The following is a 19946-nucleotide window of genomic DNA, read 5'->3' on the forward strand; positions in this document are numbered from 1 at the left end:
TTGAACCTCTTTCCTTGAAGTTCTTGATGATCCTATAAATTGTTGATTTAGGTGCAATCTTAGTAGCCACAATATCCTTGCCTGTGAAGCCATTTTTATGCAATGCAATGCAATGATGGCTGCACGCATTTCTTTGCAGGTCACCATGGTTAACAATGGAAGAACAATGATTTCAAGCATCACCCTCCTTTTAACATGTCAAGTCTGCCATTCTAACCCAATCAGCCTGACATTATGATCTACAGCCTTGTGCTCGTCAACATTCTCACCTGAGTTAACAAGACGATTACTGAAATGATCTCAGCAGGTCCTTTAATGACAGCAATGAAATGCAGTGGAAAGGTTTTTTTTGGGATTAAGTTAATTTTCATGGCAAAGAAGGACTATGCAATTCATCTGATCACTCTTCATAACATTCTGGAGTATATGCAAATTGCTATTATAAAAACTTAATCAGCAACTTTTCCAATTTCCAATATTTATGTAATTCTCAAAACATTTGGCCATGACTGTACATTTTCATAAACTGCCTTTTATATATTTTTTATGTGGGGGGTGGCCATGAGGGAGATTATACCCAGATTCTTAATGTACACAACCTTGTCCAAACTGTATATGGAAACATTAGTCCTATATTTGTAATACTTTTATTACTATTACTGGTCTATAACACAAGTGTCTTTTCTTATTAAGAAAGAAAGAAAGAAAGAAAGAAAGAAAGAAAGAAAGAAAGAAAGAAAGAAAGAAAGAAAGAAAGAAAGAAAGAAAGAAAGAAAGAAGAGAAAAATGGGCAGTGGACAAGATTTGTGTTCATTTTAATCAAGAGATCTGTTCTAGATTTGGACATTAATTGTGGACATGAATGTTTTTACTTCCTAAAGTTAATACCTTAAGTTAATATATATTAACAATAGTTATGATGAATAAGAATTAACAACTAATTGCATCTTACGTCCATCCAACCTAGATGAATAAACTGTTGTTCAACAATTATTTATAATTATATATAAAATACAATTTAATAAAAGGAAATTAGATTGACAATATTTATTTAAATGAACATTTATTTATTTATATATATTTTCTTTCTTTATTTTTTTAAAGTAGCAATATTTTCTCAGGTTTTCTTCACAGATTACCAAGAAACACTTGATGAACTCCAAAGAACATATAGATTAAGTTTTGTCTGGTCTTTCCCAACAGTTTTTTTTTAACCTCAACTGTTTGTGGCTGTTGAGCTCACATTTTCTTGCTCTTCTGAATAATGCACAGGGTCACAGGATGCCTTTTCTTTTTCAGTGGACACAGATTCTGTATGCTGTAGTTCTTGGCAGTGTGACTCTTGGCTTGACCCTGAGCCACAGTGTGGAGTACATATTAAGTGCTTCATGACCATGGAGGGCTTCTGTGGAGCTCCAGAGAGTTTCGAGCGTGGAGACTTGGATTTGTGAGGTCTCTTAGACGGCTTAAGTTTCTTCAAGTGTAAGCGCTCTCTTGAGAAACTGATGTGTGGTCTGTTGAGCTCCAGGCACCGAGAGTCGCTCATCAGACTGCTACATGACGCATCACTCTCACAGTCATCCTGAGGTGGCTTCTTCTGCATTTTCAGAGCATTGTGTTTCTGAAAATCAAATACAAATCTGAGCATCTGGCATTGAATTCACTTATTTGTTTAAAAATTCCTTCTACATTATTTATACAGACATATTTCTCAGTATTTTAGCTGCATTACTTTCAGTGGACCATCTGATCAGACCATCATAAAGAGCTGTTCAGACAATGTCAAAATATTCACTTCCACCCGTCATTTAAAAAATAAATAAATAAATTTATGCTCACCAAGACATTTATTTGAACAAAAGTACAGCAAAACAGTAATATTGTGAAATATTATTAAATATAAATATATTTTTTAATATAACTTACAAATAATGAAATAAATATGAATATATATAAAAAATGTAATTTATTTCTGTATGTATTCCTGCTATACTCTTCAGTGTCATTCTATATAAATTCTAATATGCTGATTATATGATCAATTATTATCAGTTATTATTGGTTCTTATTGAATAAAAAACAGACAATTTTGCTGATTTATTTTTGTGGAAACAGTAATAAATTTTTAAGAATGCTTTACTGAACAAAGGTTCAAAAGAACACTATTTATTTACAATAGAAACCTTTTTTTTTCTTTAAACGTCTTACATTGTCACTCAATCTAATGCATTAATTTAATGCACATTTTCTGAATAAAAGTATTAATTTCTTCTTATTTTCCTCTTATCCCAAACTTCTGAATGGTAGTGTTTTCAACATTTATAATACGAAATGTTTTTTGGAGAACTAAATCATCATATTGTAATGATTTCCTAAGGATCATGTGACACTGAACACTGGAGTAATGGAATAAATTTCATTTTAAAATAAAATACATTAAAACAGATTTTAAATAGTAGAAGATATTTCACAATATAATGTTTTTACTGTATTTCAATCAAAAACAGGTGTGAGCACAAGATATTTTATTTCAAAAACATTACAAAAACTTTTTAACAGTGGCGTAGTTAAAAAAAAAAAATTACAACAGCTTCAAAATTCACATTTGAGTTTTGACTGTGTGTTATTAATCACAATCTGACTGGCCATTACATTATTTGAAAGATCTACCACTTTTACAATAGGATATTATTGTAGTATCACTGATTTCAGATTTGCCTTAAATGACACATAAATTAATTTCAACTTCCATCACTTTCCTCACCTGTAAGTTCTGGAAGTGCATAAGAGACCTGCAGTGAGTTTCCCGCGCAGAAGCCTCAAAGTGGTAGAATTTATGACACAGCTTACAGAGGAAACCAGCGACAGGGACCACAAAACTAGTGCCTTAGGTCAGAAAGCAGTCAGGCCTGTCAGATGAACTATTCTTTGACAGTCTACTCTAGAGTAAAGGTTAAAGTCTAGCACTCACCATACTGTGTGTCTGGATCATATGCCTCATAATCAGTCGTCTCTTCCAGAGCCATATCCCTATGACCAGGATGCTATTGACAAAATTCAAATAAAAAAGAAAACTAAATAAAAAGAAAAGGGACTCTAATTTAGAAAAGCACATGATGTAATGCAACTAACCTTCTCAAACACTGCAATCTCTTCTTCATTTCTATCCTCCTCATAATCATCTTCCCCTTCAAAGCAGCCAATAGCATCCACCGTTATGAGCTCCTCCATAACCTCTGGGTCACCCTCGTTTCTTAACTGTAACAAATGTTGATATAAGTAAGTTTTATTCGATTTCATTTGATACATTTTAGATTAAAATATCTACAAAATACCCAGACAAACCTCCTCAACCCTCTGTTTGTGCTCAGGAGACTTCATATGCTCAACAAACTTGCGAGGAGTCCTAAAGTGGCGCTCACACAGGGTACAGAAAGGTCTCGAGGATACTTTTGCCATCTGAGATGACAAGACATAGCATTTTCATACAAACAAACTCTGCTCCTCAAGTATATGTGGATATTTTATTTCATGAATAGATTTGGTGGTATTAGTTTTATTTCAAGGTCACCTTGTGTTTCTTAGTTCGTCTGTGCTCGATGAGGTCACCAGAAAAATGAGACTGGCAGGTTGGACACCAGCGCTGATGACCAGCCCGCCTCTCTCTATTACAGAGTAAAAAACAATTGTGTACTAAATAGTGCTGTGCAGTCTTTTTTCTAACATTAGGCAATGAGGAATACTTAATATTTCATTTTTTTCATGTGAGTAACATACAGTACACTAACAAATTACTGTAAATTGGGCTCAGTATGATTTTCTTTAAAGAAAGTATTATTCCGTAAGGATGCATTGAAATCAAAATTTGCTTGTGATTAACCAAAAAATAAAGTATGCTAGAATAAAAACGTATTTTATTCTAAAACATATAAATGTTATGGAAGCCCGTTTCTGCCACTGAATAAAAGCTTTAAAAAGTGATTGTGAGTTTTTATCTCTCTTTATTCTTAAGTAAAAATTGTGAGATATAAACTCGCAATTGCGAGTTATAAAGCCCAATTCTGAGGGGTAAAAAAATTTATTTGCTCCCAGAAATGGGATTTCTCACAATTCTTCCTTAATACTGTAACTCGCAGCTGTGTGCTATTAACTCGCAATTCCGAGAAGGTTAAAATTGCGAGATATAAATGAGCAATTTTGAGAAAGTCACTGCTACTTTGTTTCTCAGAAATGCAAGTTTATATCTCACAATTCTGACTTTATAACTGGCAATTGTGAGAAAATAAATGTCAGAATTGTGAGATAAAAAGTTGCAAATACCTTTTAAAAAATTTTTTTTCGGTGGCAGACACAGGCTTCTATACTATGTTTAAAGTCATTCAATACTAAAAGTCCTTACAAGCAACATAAAAACAAAGATTAGAGAAGTGTTTTAAAGTAGCTTTTTTAAAAGGTTCCTTCCTTTTCTTGAGTATCTCAGAGTGTCACAGACTCAAAACTGTTCTGACAGTGTTAAATTGTTTGTTTATACATATAACGTTAAACGTACACACTACAGCTCTAAAGTGCAGAGAGCATCACCCACCTGTTTGTACCCTGCAGGGACTCCTGGGTGGAAGGTAACAGTGTGGCCAGACAGGTGTTGCTCAGACGCTGGATTTCCATCATACGCTGCTGATGATCTAAACCTGTCATGTGAACCTGGAAGCCCTGTGAAGAATCAAACACTTCACTAAACACAATGATCAACCGACTCCTCTTCTCAGTAATGTGCAGTCAAGTCTTACCTGCTGGTCAGAACAGGTGACATTGCAAATGTAGCAGGTGAATTTAACTGTGTGTTTGCCCTCATGGCCTGCCCCTGCTGCCGTCTCTTCAGGTGAAGTGCTGAAGGCTCGACTCTCACTGCTACGCTGGATGGTCACCTTCAGACATGTACCAACACCTTGCACCTGAACCACAGTATTCCAGGTTCAATACAACATAAGCTCTTATTGATTAAGTTGAGGTGGAGTTCTTTTCAAAGCGGATAATGTCTTGTTGTGTTAACTCCTATGGGTGGGGCTTCATGTAAACAGTGTTTTACAAATACAATTACATCTGAAGCTGAAAGACTGGATACAGCTTTACACAGACAAGGATGGTAAGCGATACTTTAAGACTACCATTTAAAAGTCTGCGGTCAAATTAATATTTTATTCAGCAAGGATATGTTAAAGAAAATAAGTAAGGGATAATCAACGGCTTGACGTGGAGGCAAAGAACCACTCGATGCGAAGTACATTTAAAATCCTTTAATCCTTGGCAAGCTGTTGATTTTCCCACTTATTCCTTGGTCATTTGCCAAGTTATAGACAAGTTAAAACTAGCATTGCTCTTTGTAGCGCAATATTTGACTGAATAGGTAAAAAAGTAAAAAAGCGCTAACATACTGCCAGCTTCAAATCAGACACAGCTGAAATAGTGCGGAAAGATCACATTTATTTGAATGAATTATAGCATTTATTTGAATTAATTATCGATCGAGAGAGGGAGAGAGAGAAAGAGAGAGAGAGATGACGGTTGCGGAGTCTAAAGCCGAGTTCAGACTGCACGATTTTAGCCCAGTTTTTTGGTTCGCCGACAGGTTAGAGAAATCGCCGACAAATGCCCGAAATCAAAGGGAAATCGGTGCTCGTTCACACAAGTGACAATCACGCAGTGTGAATGAGCAAAGACGCGATCTGAGAGAATCGCCGACGAGCTAGAATAAAAAAAAAACGTATTTTATTCTAAAACATATAAATGTTATGGAAGCCCGTTTCTGCCACTGAATAAAATATTTAAAAAGTGATTGTGAGTTTTTATCTCTCTTTATTCTTAAGTAAAAATTGAGATATAAACTCGCAATTGCGAGTTATAAAGCCCAATTCTGAGGGGTAAAAAAATGTATTTGCTCCCAGAAATGGGATTTCTCACAATTCTTACGTAATACTGTAACTCGCAGTTGTGTGCTATTAACTCGCAATTCCGAGAAAGTTAAAATTGCGAGATATAAATGAGCAATTTTGAGAAAGTAAGTTTTTGAGAAAGTAACTTTCACACGAGTGACAATCACGCAGTGTAAATGAGCAAAGACGCGATCTGAGAGAATCGCCGACGAGTCGCCAAACATTTCCTCCTTCATATTCTTATTTTCTTTTTCTTGTTTTCGCTGCAAATCAGCGCACAGGCAATTTATATAGCAAGCTTCTTGCGGGCTACCATTTTTAATAATAATCCCAGTCTCACGTGAGAACTTCGGTCTTGCAGGCGTGATATCGCGTTGTTTCCTTGTCAAATCACGAGTTTGGTTGTGAAACGCAATTTGCGTGCCAGACAGAGTTGTCGGAGATTCTTCCTATTGTAAAGTCATGCAGTGTGAAACCTTCTGTCGCCGATCCATCATGCAGTGTGAACACAGCAGTGACTGAATGCTGGCCAAGATAGTCATGTAGTGTGAAAAGAACAGTGACCCCACTACTTTGAAAATCGTGCTTTAGTCTACTTGCGTCTGCGAGTCTGTACAGTCATGGCCAAAAGATGAGACGGTGAAATAAATTTTGTGTTTTGCAAAGTTTGCTGCTCAAAGGGTTAGTTCACCCAAGAATGAAAATTCGGCCATCTTCGACTCACCCTTGAAGCATCCAAGGTGTATGTGACTTTCTTTTTTCAGAATAATCCAATCAGTGTTATATTAAAAATTGTCCTTGCTCTTCCAAGCCTTTCATTGGGGGTAAGCAGGAGTTAATCATAAGGTCAGAAGACATGAAATAAAGTGCGCGCATCTGTAATAAAACATCCCTCACATGGCTCCAGGGGGTAAATAAAGGCCCCCTGCAGTGAATCCATGCATTTTTGTAAGATAAATATCCAGATTTCAAACAAAATAAACACTTTTTTTTCTCACTTCTGCTGACTGTGAGGAACCGGAAACGTCCTGCAAGGGCGACTTCTTCCACCGATCCATGAGCAATTTGGTGATGATCTGTGAATTTTCCAGCATGATGGGGCACCATGACACAAAGCAAGAGTGAAAAAGAAGTGGTATGAAGATCATTACATTGTAATTTTGGATCCTTGGCCAGGCAACTCTCCGGATCTCAATCCCACAGAGAACCTGTGATCAGTCCTCATAAAGGAGTTTACCCCAGAAGCTAATATCCAGCATGTCAGAGTGATTTGCAGAGGTTATGAAGAACGAGGGTCAACACTGTAAATGCTTATAATTGTTTTTTCAGTATACCGTAGACACATATGGAAAAAGAATATACATATACTGAAGCAGCAAACTTTGCAAAACACAAATTGTATGTCTCTGCCAAAACTCTTGGCCACGACTTGTACTCAAAGCTGTACTTCAAAACAGCTCGTTGCTGGGTAATATAATGTAGAGATCTACAATCTAGGCTATTTTATTACTATAAGTCAGGGCAATTTGACAGCATCGTCTTTTAGTTTCAATCTTTTTGAAAATCCTGTGTCAAAATTGTGCCTTGTTTGTAATCGAATCCATGGTAAAATGAAGTAAACAAAAAACCACGTTCTTACTGACGAGGTCTGGAACTTCATATAAAGTTCATCCATTTTTTCCTAACATTGGGATCAGAAGGAAGGTGACGCACTTGGCACTACACAGCATCTTGCAGTCTTCAGTTAGGAGCATCTTTATTGTTTGGTTTCTGCATAGATCTGGGTTTGCCTTTCACTACATGTGCCAAACGATGGGCGGGGCTAAACAGGCAGTGATGTAGAAGCAGGCATTGATCATCTTCTGCAGAGGTGGTGTTTACACTTTTATTACATCATAGAGAGGGACATTCTACAAGCTGTCGTTTTGGCAGATTGGCTTCAATATAAACTGTTTTAAGACTAACAAGCACATTTTAAGGCTTTTCAAACTGCACTTAACCCTGGGTTATCGTCGTTCTAAACACAGCTTTTAACTCCGGGTAAATAAACGTTTCACACCTGTAATTTGAAAGCGGTGTTAGCAGTTTTTTACCCAGAGTTATGAAACCGGAGCTCCGGAGCAGGGTTAGCACTGCTTTTGCGGTGTTTACCCCTCACTTCAGTGCTAACTTTGTTTGTTGCTTGTTGCTGCTGGATGCTTTGCAACAGACAGCCAATCACAAATTAAGCAGCGAGGCTCATGTCACGTCAGTAACAGGAAGCTTGAGTCATGTCAACATCAGCCGATGAAAGAAAAGTAAGAACTGTTTCACCCAGGGGTCTCCAACCCTGATCCTGGTGAGCTACTGTCCTGCAGATTTCAGCTCCTACCCCAAATCAAACACACCTGAACCAGCTAATCAAGGTGTTCAGGGCTACTTGATAATTACAGACAAGTGTGTTGGAGGAGGGTTGGAACTGAAGTCGCCAGGATGGTAGCTCTCCAGGAGCAGGGTCGGAGATCCCTGGGCTAGACCTACATGGTGAATTTTTTTTAATAACTGCCAAGTGGCAGGAAAAGCCATGTAAACAGGTAGCCTGCTGTCCGTACAATCAGTGACTGTGAAACTGCAAATATGCAAATAAGAATGTTAACCTCAGGTTTAGGAATGTACAGTCTGAAATGTCTGTTAATGAATACCCCGGATTAACAGTTAACCCATAGTAAGACGATCTCTGGTATGAGCAGTGTGACACGTGATTACAGATATCCCAGGATTCTGTTTATGCAGGGTTTAGGTTAACCCAGAGTTAACGAATTCAAGTGTGAAAAGCCCTTTTGAATTCTGAAACTTTTGATGATTTTAATGTTTTTATAGTACAATGACTTCTCAGATGTCAAAAGATCAAGGGAATTTTCATTTCTCTGTTCATGACCCCTTTAAGACTAGAGTAATGGCAGCTGAAAATTCAGCTTTGGCATAACAGAAAACATTTTATTTATTTATTTTTGACTGTATTTTAATCACATAAATGTAGCCTTGGTGAGGATAAAAGACTTCTTTCAAAAACAAAATCTTACTGACCCCCAAAAGCACAACTAAATATGTATTAATATATTTTTCTGAGGGTCATTGGAATGTGTTAAGTGTCAAATTATTATTTAAAACTGATGTTATTGGGAAAGTCCATAGGTAAAGATATGTTACTGTAAAAATATGTTTTTTACTGCACCTCTGCTGCTCTGTTCTGATCCCCACCATCTTCTTCAAGCTGTGCAGTGCCGTTATCATCATCTGAATCATTTAGAGGGGAAATAAAAGACACTTCAACTTTTTAACACAACACAAGGCTACACAATCTAGAGTTGACAGCACTGAAGTTCAGTAATTCAAAAGTAAACATAGAGTGTGACATTTTCTCAGTAGATGTGTAGTTTGCCTGAGGCTAAAGAAACAAACACAGAGAGGTGTACACTAGTCAGTCAGTCAACAAATACCTTCATGGTCTGATATGCTTGCAGAGTTTGCTTTTGGTGGCTGCTGCATCTTATCTGCATTTGCAGACTCTTCCCCTAGTTCATTTGGTCTGTCCAAAAGAGACAGTGAATTTTTGTTAGTGTATCACAAACACTGATTTATTTCAGTCTGTCTGCTTTAATATTACATTTATTGAAGATTACGTCTGAGTTCTGTATTTTTTCAAAGTAGGCTCTCCTTGTTCTGGGACTGAACAATGAATTTGTCCAGCAGTACCTTTGGGATCATTTAGTGTATGACACACACTTTGTGCACTAAGGATCTTTTCACAGAATTTGACAACATATTTTCTAATGAATGTTACCACTGGTAATAGTCTTAGTGTAAGTAGATGCATCTCCTCAGTGGTTTTGTGTGTACTCACCTATTTTTCCCATGTTTCTGTATTTGTTTTTCGCATCTGTCAATTACTTTTCCCAGCTATGTTAAGCACATTCTTCCTCTTTCCTTTAAGGTACACTTAAACTCTTCTTAAATCAAAAAGAAAATTGTAAAAAAAAAAAAAAGAAAAAAAGGAAAAAGAAAAAAAGTGAAACATGCACAATGCTCCTTCACCTCACTTTGATATATAATATGATATAGCCTAATATAATAAATATATCTGTTACACTGAATGATGATGGAACATTATTTCACACATATTTTGACTTTTTTTTTTTTAATGATATTTGACATTTTAAGATCAACATTAAAGCAGACACTTTAATGGCATTTAATATGCTATGTATATAAAATAACTAAAAAAAAAATAAATTAAAAAAAAAAAAAAAACACCTAAAAACCTATGCTTTAATTGAAGTAAAAAAGGAAGGGGTGGGGGTCACATTCTGAAAATGAAATAATTTTCTCCAATACACAATGGACGCAATTATTGGTACCCTTAGAAATTCTTATGACTAAAATATCTCTAAAGTATATTTCCATTCATATTTCCAGCCATGACTTTTCTATTTCACAGGAGTATAAACAGGAGGCAATACAGAGTCCAAATTCCCTTAATCATTTAATCATTCATCACAATGAGAAAAACCAAAGAATATAGTTCTGATGTGCAGCAAAAGATTGTTGAGCTTCACTAATCAGAAAGTGACTGTAAGAAAACCGCTAAAGCATTGAAAATCCCCATTTACACCATCGGGGCAATAATTAAGAGTTTCCAATTAACAGAAAATGTCACAAATCTGCCTGGAAGAGAACATGTGTCTATTGTCTTAATGCAAGGCAAGGAGAAGAGTGTGAGCAGCCAAAGACTTGAGATCACAGCTTGAGAGTTTCAGAAAATAGTTGATTCTTGGGGTTGGAAAGGCTAAAAAAAATTTGGGGCGAGGGTTTCAAGAAAAAAACTGAAAACAAAATCCAGCATATTTATTTGCCAGACACTACAGGAACTTCAAACAGGACCGGAATCTATGGTCAGATAAAACTAAAACAGCAGCAAACACTCAAGATGGGCTTGTTGCACACAGGAGTAAAAAGTACCTTATGTTTACAATTAAGTATACTTCTGTATCTTTAATGTTGTGGGCCTATATATCTGCTGGAGGTCCTGGACATCTTGTTCAGATACATGGCATCATGGATTCAATTAAATAATAACAGATAAAATATTTTAAAACTGACTGTCCATGTTAGAGATCTTATAATGGGCCGTTTCAGTTCCCTGACCTGAACCCTAAAGAAAATGAGTGTGGTGAACTGAAAAGAAGAAGCACCAACATGGAGCTGTGAATCTGAAGGGTCTGGAGAGATTTTGGACGAAGGAATGGTCTCTGATCTCTTGTCAGATGTTCTCCAAACTCTTCAGGCATTATAGGAAAAGAATCACAGCTGAATTCTGACCACGATTGTGTGTGTGTGTGTGTGTGTGTGTGTGTGTGGGTGTGTGTGTATATATACACACTACGTAAATAAGCCAGAGCAGCCTTCTTTGCTTTTAACATAAATACTCCGTTAAATTATATTTAACATTACAGAGTGGTGCACTGATAGCAGAGCGCGCAGGATATTATGACAAAGCTTTATAGACAGCGAGTGGCAAAAACCTGCAATGTACAGCATATACTGCGCACCTTATACGTGTTTTAAACAACATTACTGAAATGTAGGAAACAGCTCACCATTTGATGTGAAAACAAGCTTCATATCACTCCATCACAGTATTTCTGCCTCTTCCTCTGGTGCTGTGGTGTGGAGCTTAAAGACAATTATCAAGAGTGCGCCCTCACTCGGCTCGGAAGAAGCATTGCATTCTCATGAAAATACAAAAATACAAAATCACAAATTATTTTATGTGTACTGAGAACCTTTGTATTAAAGTTCAACACAGAAAATTAGGTCAGGGATAACACACAGTCAGCACCATCACAATAAACTCCAACATGTAAAGTAAGTCGTTAAAAAAATGTTTTAACATTTATTAGATTTATTTTATAACTTGCTATGGTTTTGTAAAAAGTTACAAGCTACATAAGGACTAAAAAAGCTGTCCAATTCGGTACTACCTTTAAAAAAATTTTTTTTACACTATTTATTAGTAGCTTCATTAAGGACTATCCATTTAAACAAAAAACTGTGCTAGCAAGTTTAGCTAGTATTCACGTTAAGTCGTGAAAACGTTATTTCTGAACTTTCTCTGAACATTCAAAAATGGTTTAAATGTTTTTTTAAAAAGGGTTTTTTTTGTTATATGAATGTCGAACGTAACATTAAGTGGAAAGTTCAGTTTCATTATTCTGCAAAATAATTACTTTGGAATATGGTTTTTTTTAATGCCAGCATTTTGAGAATGTTGTAAAAGACCAGATAACTTTGAATGAATGTTCTAGAAGAATGCTTGTTCAGAACTTTGAGAGACCCAAACAAGAACATTGGCCGCAGTTTTTAATATTTCCAGTATTAACAGAGAAAAACGGTTCCAATTTGCCACATCCATGTGTGAGGTGTGAAAACGCACTCTTCAAGTAGGCCAATGTTAACTAGCTAACGTTATAAACATTAGCCTACGTTACTCTTAAAATAAAAAAAGCTTTTGTAAGACAAACACATATCATGGATTAAACATTTTCTCCAAGTTTAAGTAATATTAACTAAACATATTTATGCCTTGTATGGTGTTTTATTTGAGTGCTGCTTCGGTCTGATTTGAATAAAGAACGGGTTGATTGTGTCGGCCCCCGGTGGCTGCTGAAGGTAATGCAGCATGCAGCGCTTCATCTCCGCATCGCTCCAGCAGCAGCAGCTGATTTCAAAGCGGTGGTGAACAGGAGGGAGAAGGACGTATGTCGATTCGCCAAGGTGCCTGGAAAACTGAAGGAAACGCTGCAAGGGACAGCTTTTAGATATCTCGGGGCCTGCCAATTAGGACTCCGTTCAGGGTCGATTACATCGGTTTTTCATTCACTGTGAAATAGAGCCTGTTATTTATACCACAAGATGGGCAATCGGGGAATGGAGGACTTGATTCCTCTGGTAAACAGACTGCAGGACGCCTTCTCTGCCATCGGACAAAATGCCAACCTGGACCTTCCTCAGATCGCTGTGGTCGGCGGCCAAAGTGCTGGGAAAAGCTCGGTTTTGGAGAACTTCGTTGGGAAGTAAGTGACTTAAGACAAATTGATGGGCAGCATCACTGTACTTGCTCGTGTACCCAGTGTTTTTGTATCATTATTTTGCCTTTCTTCACCGGACACAAGCATATTAAGTAATTATTAATTATTTTTTATCATGATATCGAGGTAGTTATTCATGGAAGTGAAGAGCTGCTCTGTGTTAAGGCGGTTACTCTTATAAAGCGGGTGCATTTGTTATGCATTGTCCCTTAAATGGCAAAATAAAGCTGTTTTTAACCATAATTTATTTCAAGCGGGACAAGCAGCCCATAAAACTTGCCTCGGTCTCTCGACATGCAGTAGCCTACATTTGCTTTAGACCTCGTGAAGAAGAGTGACAGAATGATGCTCATGGCTGGCGCGCGCGCGTGTGTGTGTGTGTGTGACCATGCGAGGCCGTCAAACTAGCGAGCTGCCAGCAATTTTGGGCATCCTATGCTCGAGCGAGCATTATGTATTGGGAAGAGATAGTTATTATTATTTTTTTATGTGAAATATTGTGTCATATATTTTGAATTTACAAGCTAGAATAACAGCTAATCACGTGTGCTTCAGATAATGATGTTATGTTCCCATTCGACTGATTCAGGGTTGTATATAAAACATATAAAGGCATTTAGAGGGTGCTGATATAAAAAGGGTTTAAGTCAAGGGTTTAATGTTCAGTTGTTGCTTGTATCATTTATCAGAGGCTCATATGTGAGCCACATGCCTATTGTCTTCCCTGCTGTTCATTTTTCACAATCCTGACGGAATGCTAATGGAATTTTGTGAATAAGTTGAAACTAATAATATTGGTATGATTTGATCCTTTGATGGATTAGGCCACCCATAATTAAAATTCTGTCATCATTCACTCACCGTCATGTTGTTCCAAACTCGTATCTGATTGCATCTTTTGTCCATGCAATGAAAGTGAATGCTGACTGAGACTGTCATTTTGCTCTCTGAGACATATCAGCTCTTGCTTAAACTAAAATTTAATTCCATTCCATTTCATTTAATTCCATTCCATTTATTTATTTATTATTATTTTTTTATATAACTAAGCGTAATGTCGGTGGTACACAAGTGAATTCTGCTGTGGATGTGTGCACTACCGTTCAAAAGTAGTTACGATTTTTAAATGTTTTTGAAAGAGGTGTCTTATATTTGCTAAGATTACATTTATTTGATCTCAAATGCATTAAAAACAGCAATACTGTGAAATATTATTAAATTCAAAATAACTGTATTCTTTTGACCACATCATTAGTGTGTGTTTGGCTCACAGCCAGTTGAGCTTTGCTTGTGTTCAGGACCAAGGACAGTTCTTTCCAAATCTGTGAATGTGTCTTGATTTGGTTAACATTATATGAACCAAGTATTTTTTTGGTAATAAATAAATTATGTATAGCGAGTATATGAGAAAAACTGTACAGCAAGCCATTAATTCAGCTCCATTTAAACATCATTATGTAGAGTTTCCCACTTAAAATAATTTTACGATTAAAGTTAGAAAATCTCTCATTGACTTGGAATTGTTAGTAAGTTCACATTTCATAATATGAGTGATTATGTCATTGTGTGCATATTGTCTTGGATTTATTTCATGTTGAATTGCACAGCTGATAGAAAATAACATGTATTCTAAGTGTCATGACAACAACAAAGTTTCTCTGATGCTGAACACTTGCCCTCTGTGCAAGTGCTGTTATTTGTTTCAGGAAATTCGAATCTAAGTCTAATCCAAGTTCGATCTTTGTTAAGATCTCTGCACTTTTTGTGCCTAATATGTTTTGCTTCAGTCTGGTGTGGTTTGATAGCTTTAGGCACTTGCTCAGGCTAGTAGACCAGCTGAACACTTGTGGAGAGACCAGATAAGACCAGCAAAGCACTTAGGCTGGTTAAAGCTTGTATTTCCATCAGAGATGTTTGTTTTATGTGTCAAATGTATTTGCAACACAGAGGGGTGTTGGAGTCAAAATATGCGTAGATCCCCATCATTTGCAGGTTGCTAGTAAGTCTAGCTGGTGATGTTGTGACGTTCTTCGCTGCCTCGTAGACCTTCATTGTTATTCAGCTGGGCCTTTACTCATTGTTATTGGTCACGCTACACTCAGAGCTCCGTGGACACTAAAGTGTCTGTCAAGCTTGTCAGCCACAAACAGATCCATTGACTGGCAGTGCAATGCTCACAGCTGTTACAAGGACAGACTTCACAATACTCTACGAGGACAGCTGTTTGGCTTGAAATGTGGTGTGTTGCTTGGCTAGATTTACAGTTTTCACAACTGCAGGACTACTGTTAACGTGGCCCTTAAAGGGACCGTTCATCGGAAAATCATTTGATGAAAGAATCATGATTGATGAAATAATTGTCATTTGATTATTAGTTGTCATTTATCTTCTAAATTCTTTTTTGAAAGATATTTTGAAGTTTTAGAGCAACATGAGGATTGGTTAATGATTTAAAGCCATATTTCTCCCAAAAATTAAACATCTGTCATCATTTAGACACCATCAAGTTGTTTCAAACCTCTGTGAATTCTTTCTTCTGTTAAGATGTTTTGAAGAATGTGGGTAACCAGTCAGTTGATCCCACACTAACTACCATAGTATGGAAGTTGATGGGGACCAGAAACTACAATCTTAAAAATAAAGGTGTTTCAAAAGGCTCTTCACAGCTATGCCATAGAAGAACCACTCAGTCAAATGTTCTATAAAGAACCATCTCTTTCTTACTTTTTTATAATCTGAAGAACCTTCTTTCACCACAGAGAAACCTTTTATGAAATGTAAAGGTTCTTCAGATATTAAAGGTTCTTTATGCAACTATTTAGACAAAAAGGTTTTTCTATGGCATCGTGAAGCATCACTCAAAAAAAATGAAATTTTGGGTTTAATTAAAAATATTATGTCAACAGGTTCCACACAATTTGTTTAAGTAATCTCAACAAACAATAATTTAGTTCATTTTACAAAAGAAGTTTAAGTAAACTAAACTTGACAAACCTTAGTAGAGTCAACAAACAACAATTGAGTTAATTGTACATGAAAATTGTAATTAATGATAACAAAACTTTTTAATAATTTCACTTCAGAAACACCACCTCCTTTAATTAGGATTTAATAAGTCCATAACACTGAATCAAATAAATAGGAGTGCAGCTGCTCAATACAACTCACCATTTGAACCATCTCTTAATTACAGTTCACCAAACAGATCACAAACATGTTGGAAACGCAATGTTGCATTTCCAACCATTTGCTTGTATGTTTTGTTCTAAAACATATCAGAACAAGTTCAGTAAATCAAACATGATTTTTTTTATTACTCAACTATCTAATGGTGCTACACTTCTGCAAGAGGGTGACAGAACAACAATTACCCATAATACACTGCAAAATCCTCAGCCAATGAGATTCAAGTCTGTAATGGTTTTATTAATCTGTTACTTTTATGCAACAATGTTATGTTGGCTGAACAAATAATTTTTAAGTAAAGCTGACAATACACACTTTTTTGTTGAATGAACTAGACTAAATTAAGTTTACATTGTTAAATAAATTTTTTAAGTAATCACAACATGAACGGATTAAGTAAAATTGGCAAAAGTGAAAGTACATTTTTTTGAGTGATCTTTATTTTTAAGAGTGTATTTGTTTACCAACATTCTATTGTGTTCAGCAGAAGAAAGAAAATCTTGTTTTTGGAAGAGGTTTGGAAAAGCTTAAGGATGAGTATATGATGAGAGAATTTTCATTTCTTAATGAATTATCCCTCTAAGAAAGAAAATGGCCTTATTTTTATGTATTTATTTAGGTTCTGTTTTGTTTTGGAACCCACTGTATGTTTCTTTTATGCTTGATTCATTTCCACTTAGATAAAACAGTTCTTTGGACTTGAGTGAATGAGTTGAATGAACATGAGCTCATCCACACTGACACTTATGGTGCAATTTATCAGACAGATGTCATTATGAATGAGACATGGCCTTTAAAACAGAGGCACATGCTGATGTGGCCTATACCATGATGACGTGACAATTAATTACGTGATGGTGCAGTCCAGTGGAAAGCAGCAGGATGAATGTCATTAAACAGCCTGCCGGAGCAAATAAGACACTGTGTTTTTGTGTGTCAATAAATGGGAAGTGCAGCATTAAGCTGGTCATGGGTGCTTGTGAAAGTTTGGATTTATGCTGCTTTGTTTTTAAATAGAGCGCAACATTAGCCACTTTTTTTCTTGTCATGATTCCTGATATATATATATATATATATATATATATATATGAATAATATATTATATTCAATTTCTCAATAAAGATTTAATTATATAAATATATAAAGAGTTCTGTTCCTTGAAAAAAATATTACAGACTGCAATGGATTGAATGTGATTGTATTATGACAACATTTTTTAATATGTTTTTTATTATCGTAGGTGGCAGTATGCACTGTTAAAGTTGGTCTGTAGTGTGCCTTAAAGGGGTCATATGATGCTTTTTTAAAGTTCATTATTTTGTGTATTTAGTGTAAAAGAAATACACCACAAAAGTGTTGACATGCTTTACTGTTCAAAAATCACATTATTTTTTAGTACTGTACATTATTGTAGGTCCTCTATGCCCCGCGTCTCTCAAACGCTGCGTTTTCTACAAAGTCCCTCCTTCTGACAAGCGCAGTCTGCTCTGATTGGCCAACTGACCCAATGCACTGTGATTGGCTGATCACCGCAAGCACGCCTCGGAAATGTAACACACCTTTCCATAATCGTGTGCTTCATCTTTCAAAATAAATGTAAATACAGTTAAGACAGCTGACTCCACTGTGTGACCCTGTCTCTCTCTCTCTCTCTCTCTCTCTCATGACTGTTTTGAGACTGACATAGTGAACGTAATTCACAGAAGTCAGTTAGTCAGTCTGTTGCCCTATTTATTATACAAACATCCTCATCAATTATTGTTCTGCAAATTACAGCACTTCAATGAGGATTCTAAAAGATTATTTGAGAAACTATTATGATAAGATATCTGTACAGTATATTACATCATAATTACTTTGTTAACAGGGTCGATATGAATTTCATAATTGCACTGTAAAAATAATGTAAATTACATTAGCTACCTAAAAAAAAGAGAGAAATTAGATTGTGTAAAGGCTATGATTTAAACCAAATCTAAATTCGAATTTTGTACTTAAATATGATCAAAATTCGAATTATATTCGAATTCAAAATGCATCATTTCAGTTAGGGTGAAGAACAGCTTTTGGCTTCTCTCCTAAAGCCACAAGAGGGCGCATTGAGCAAAATCTGTGAAAAAGGTGCATAATGTTTATAAACCAATTATTAATAATTAAGTTGATTAAACAACTATAACCAAAACAGCATCATGTATGTATGCATAGTTTAATACAAAGGGCAGAAAGCCAATCACACAGAGTATTTTGGAGTCCTTTTTCATTTAAAATCATATGAGATGCAGTGGGATGGGGAAAAAACTCACCATAGTCTTGAGATATGTTTTTAAAATGCTGAACTTACATTAATTTTGCATGGCTTTCTAAACATGCATGCAAGTGGTGATAAATATCCCTTTAGAAGATCTAAACTAGATCGTCTCCGCATTGATGTTCTCTTTTTCTGCAATATTTTGCTTCAACTGGATAGGCTAACCTTCGCATCTTATGCACCACTGACAAGGCAGCCTCCTTAACGCACACCTAAAATTCTAATGCAAAGTTTTAGCATTCGAATGTGGATTTTTATTTTAAATTCAATGAATTTTCTAAATTCAGATTTGTTTTTGACAGCCCTAGTGGTCAGTGGTGAAATGCAATTGCATGTTTTTGTTCTTCCTATACATATCCACTTATGTTGAAAGCACTTTTGCCTAATGGCCAGAACTCACAGCACTCTCTCACACTCCTTAGAGAGCTCTTTCTTCAAGCCGATCTCCAAAGCTCATAACTAAGAGAGGCCTAGTTACGAATATATTGGCAGTAGACGTATATGAAAAATTTAACTAGTGCTACTAATATCTAGATCAGTGGTTTTCAACCTGTGGGCCGCGGCCCCCTAGTGGGTCGAGGTGGTATTGCAGGTGGGCCGCCAATTACTATTAAAATAAATAATAATTTAGTTAATATATGTAAAAATGTTTAAGTCATAACATAATAAAATCATTTAATATATATAATTAAATAACAAAAAATAAATATTAAACTGTAACTATGCTTCCACTGTTCGAGCTCGCTGATTGGTTTAAGAATAAACCTATATTTTTGCTGCATATGCTACAGAACAACAAATTCAAACAGGCATAAATTTTCCGCGGCCCTGACCTCCCGCTGTATGCTATCTGATCCAATCAGAATGCAACACCCCTAGCGCGAGAACAGAATCGACCGGGCATATGTCTACTCCAGGTTCACACACTGTCTGTGATGCGCCTTTTTTCCGAGCCCATGTTAACGGATCAGAGTGTTCACACTGCACGCGGTAAAAGGCTATAAATAAAAACATTCGAAAATAATTAATATCTAGCACATGAGCATAGAGAGTGTTGTGAGTGCACAGGACACAGTTTAAGTGAGAGGAGACATGTTTTAAGTGCGCACACTCTCTGGGCGAGAGCAGCATGTATTTGAGCAAGCACGTCTGGTTTTGTGACAAAGCAAAGGAAATCTGCGTGCGAACAGAGAGATTTGCGCTCGTGCATTATTTTAATGTGCTTTAGCGTTATAATAATGCGCTCTCGCTGCTTCTGCACCGCTTACACATACTGTATACACACTGCAAACGGAGTACAACTGAACCTGTATAATGTATATCAAAACTATTTCAGCACCTGAGGCACCACTACAATTAATGAGCTCTATGAACAATGCATGGAAAAAAAAGAAA

The 19946-nt window shown here is 36.2% G+C and overlaps 2 protein-coding genes across 10 annotated transcripts in view; one reads left to right on the plus strand and one right to left on the minus strand.

The window, feature by feature from the left end:
* Positions 1-1054: 1054 nt before the first annotated feature.
* ciz1b (cdkn1a interacting zinc finger protein 1b) lies at positions 1055-11640 on the minus strand. 2 transcript variants are annotated; one of them, XM_059549980.1, is made up of 12 exons: positions 11567-11640; positions 9593-9665; positions 9410-9498; positions 9145-9206; positions 4788-4952; positions 4586-4710; positions 3572-3665; positions 3346-3459; positions 3133-3258; positions 2972-3044; positions 2765-2886; positions 1055-1621 (listed from the first exon to the last, which is right to left on the minus strand). In XM_059549980.1, the coding sequence occupies exons 1-12, from the start codon at positions 11589-11591 to the stop codon at positions 1217-1219; spliced, it is 1473 nt and encodes a 490-aa protein (XP_059405963.1). In that variant the 5' UTR covers positions 11592-11640; the 3' UTR covers positions 1055-1216. The 2 variants fall into 2 exon arrangements, with proteins under 2 accessions (XP_059405963.1, XP_059405964.1); XM_059549981.1 differs by lacking the exon at positions 11567-11640 and adding an exon at positions 9814-9913 and having other exon boundaries at positions 1057-1621.
* A 1021-nt stretch (positions 11641-12661) lies between these two features.
* Positions 12662-19946, plus strand: part of LOC132140920 (dynamin-1-like) — a 41895-nt gene continuing 34610 nt past the window's right edge. For 6 of the 8 annotated variants that reach the window (XR_009433847.1, XR_009433846.1, XM_059549988.1 and 3 more), the window contains exon 1: positions 12663-13042. Coding sequence is in view for 6 of the 8 variants with exons in the window: in XM_059549988.1 (XP_059405971.1) it covers positions 12882-13042 (161 nt within the window). In the remaining 2 variants the exon portion in view is untranslated. Of the gene's footprint in view, positions 13043-19946 lie in introns of all 8 variants that reach the window. The other 2 variants (XM_059549986.1, XM_059549987.1) reach the window with 1 other exon arrangement.

This window comes from Carassius carassius, chromosome 5 (assembly GCF_963082965.1).
Source record: "Carassius carassius chromosome 5, fCarCar2.1, whole genome shotgun sequence".
NCBI classification, from domain to species: domain Eukaryota; kingdom Metazoa; phylum Chordata; class Actinopteri; order Cypriniformes; family Cyprinidae; genus Carassius; species Carassius carassius.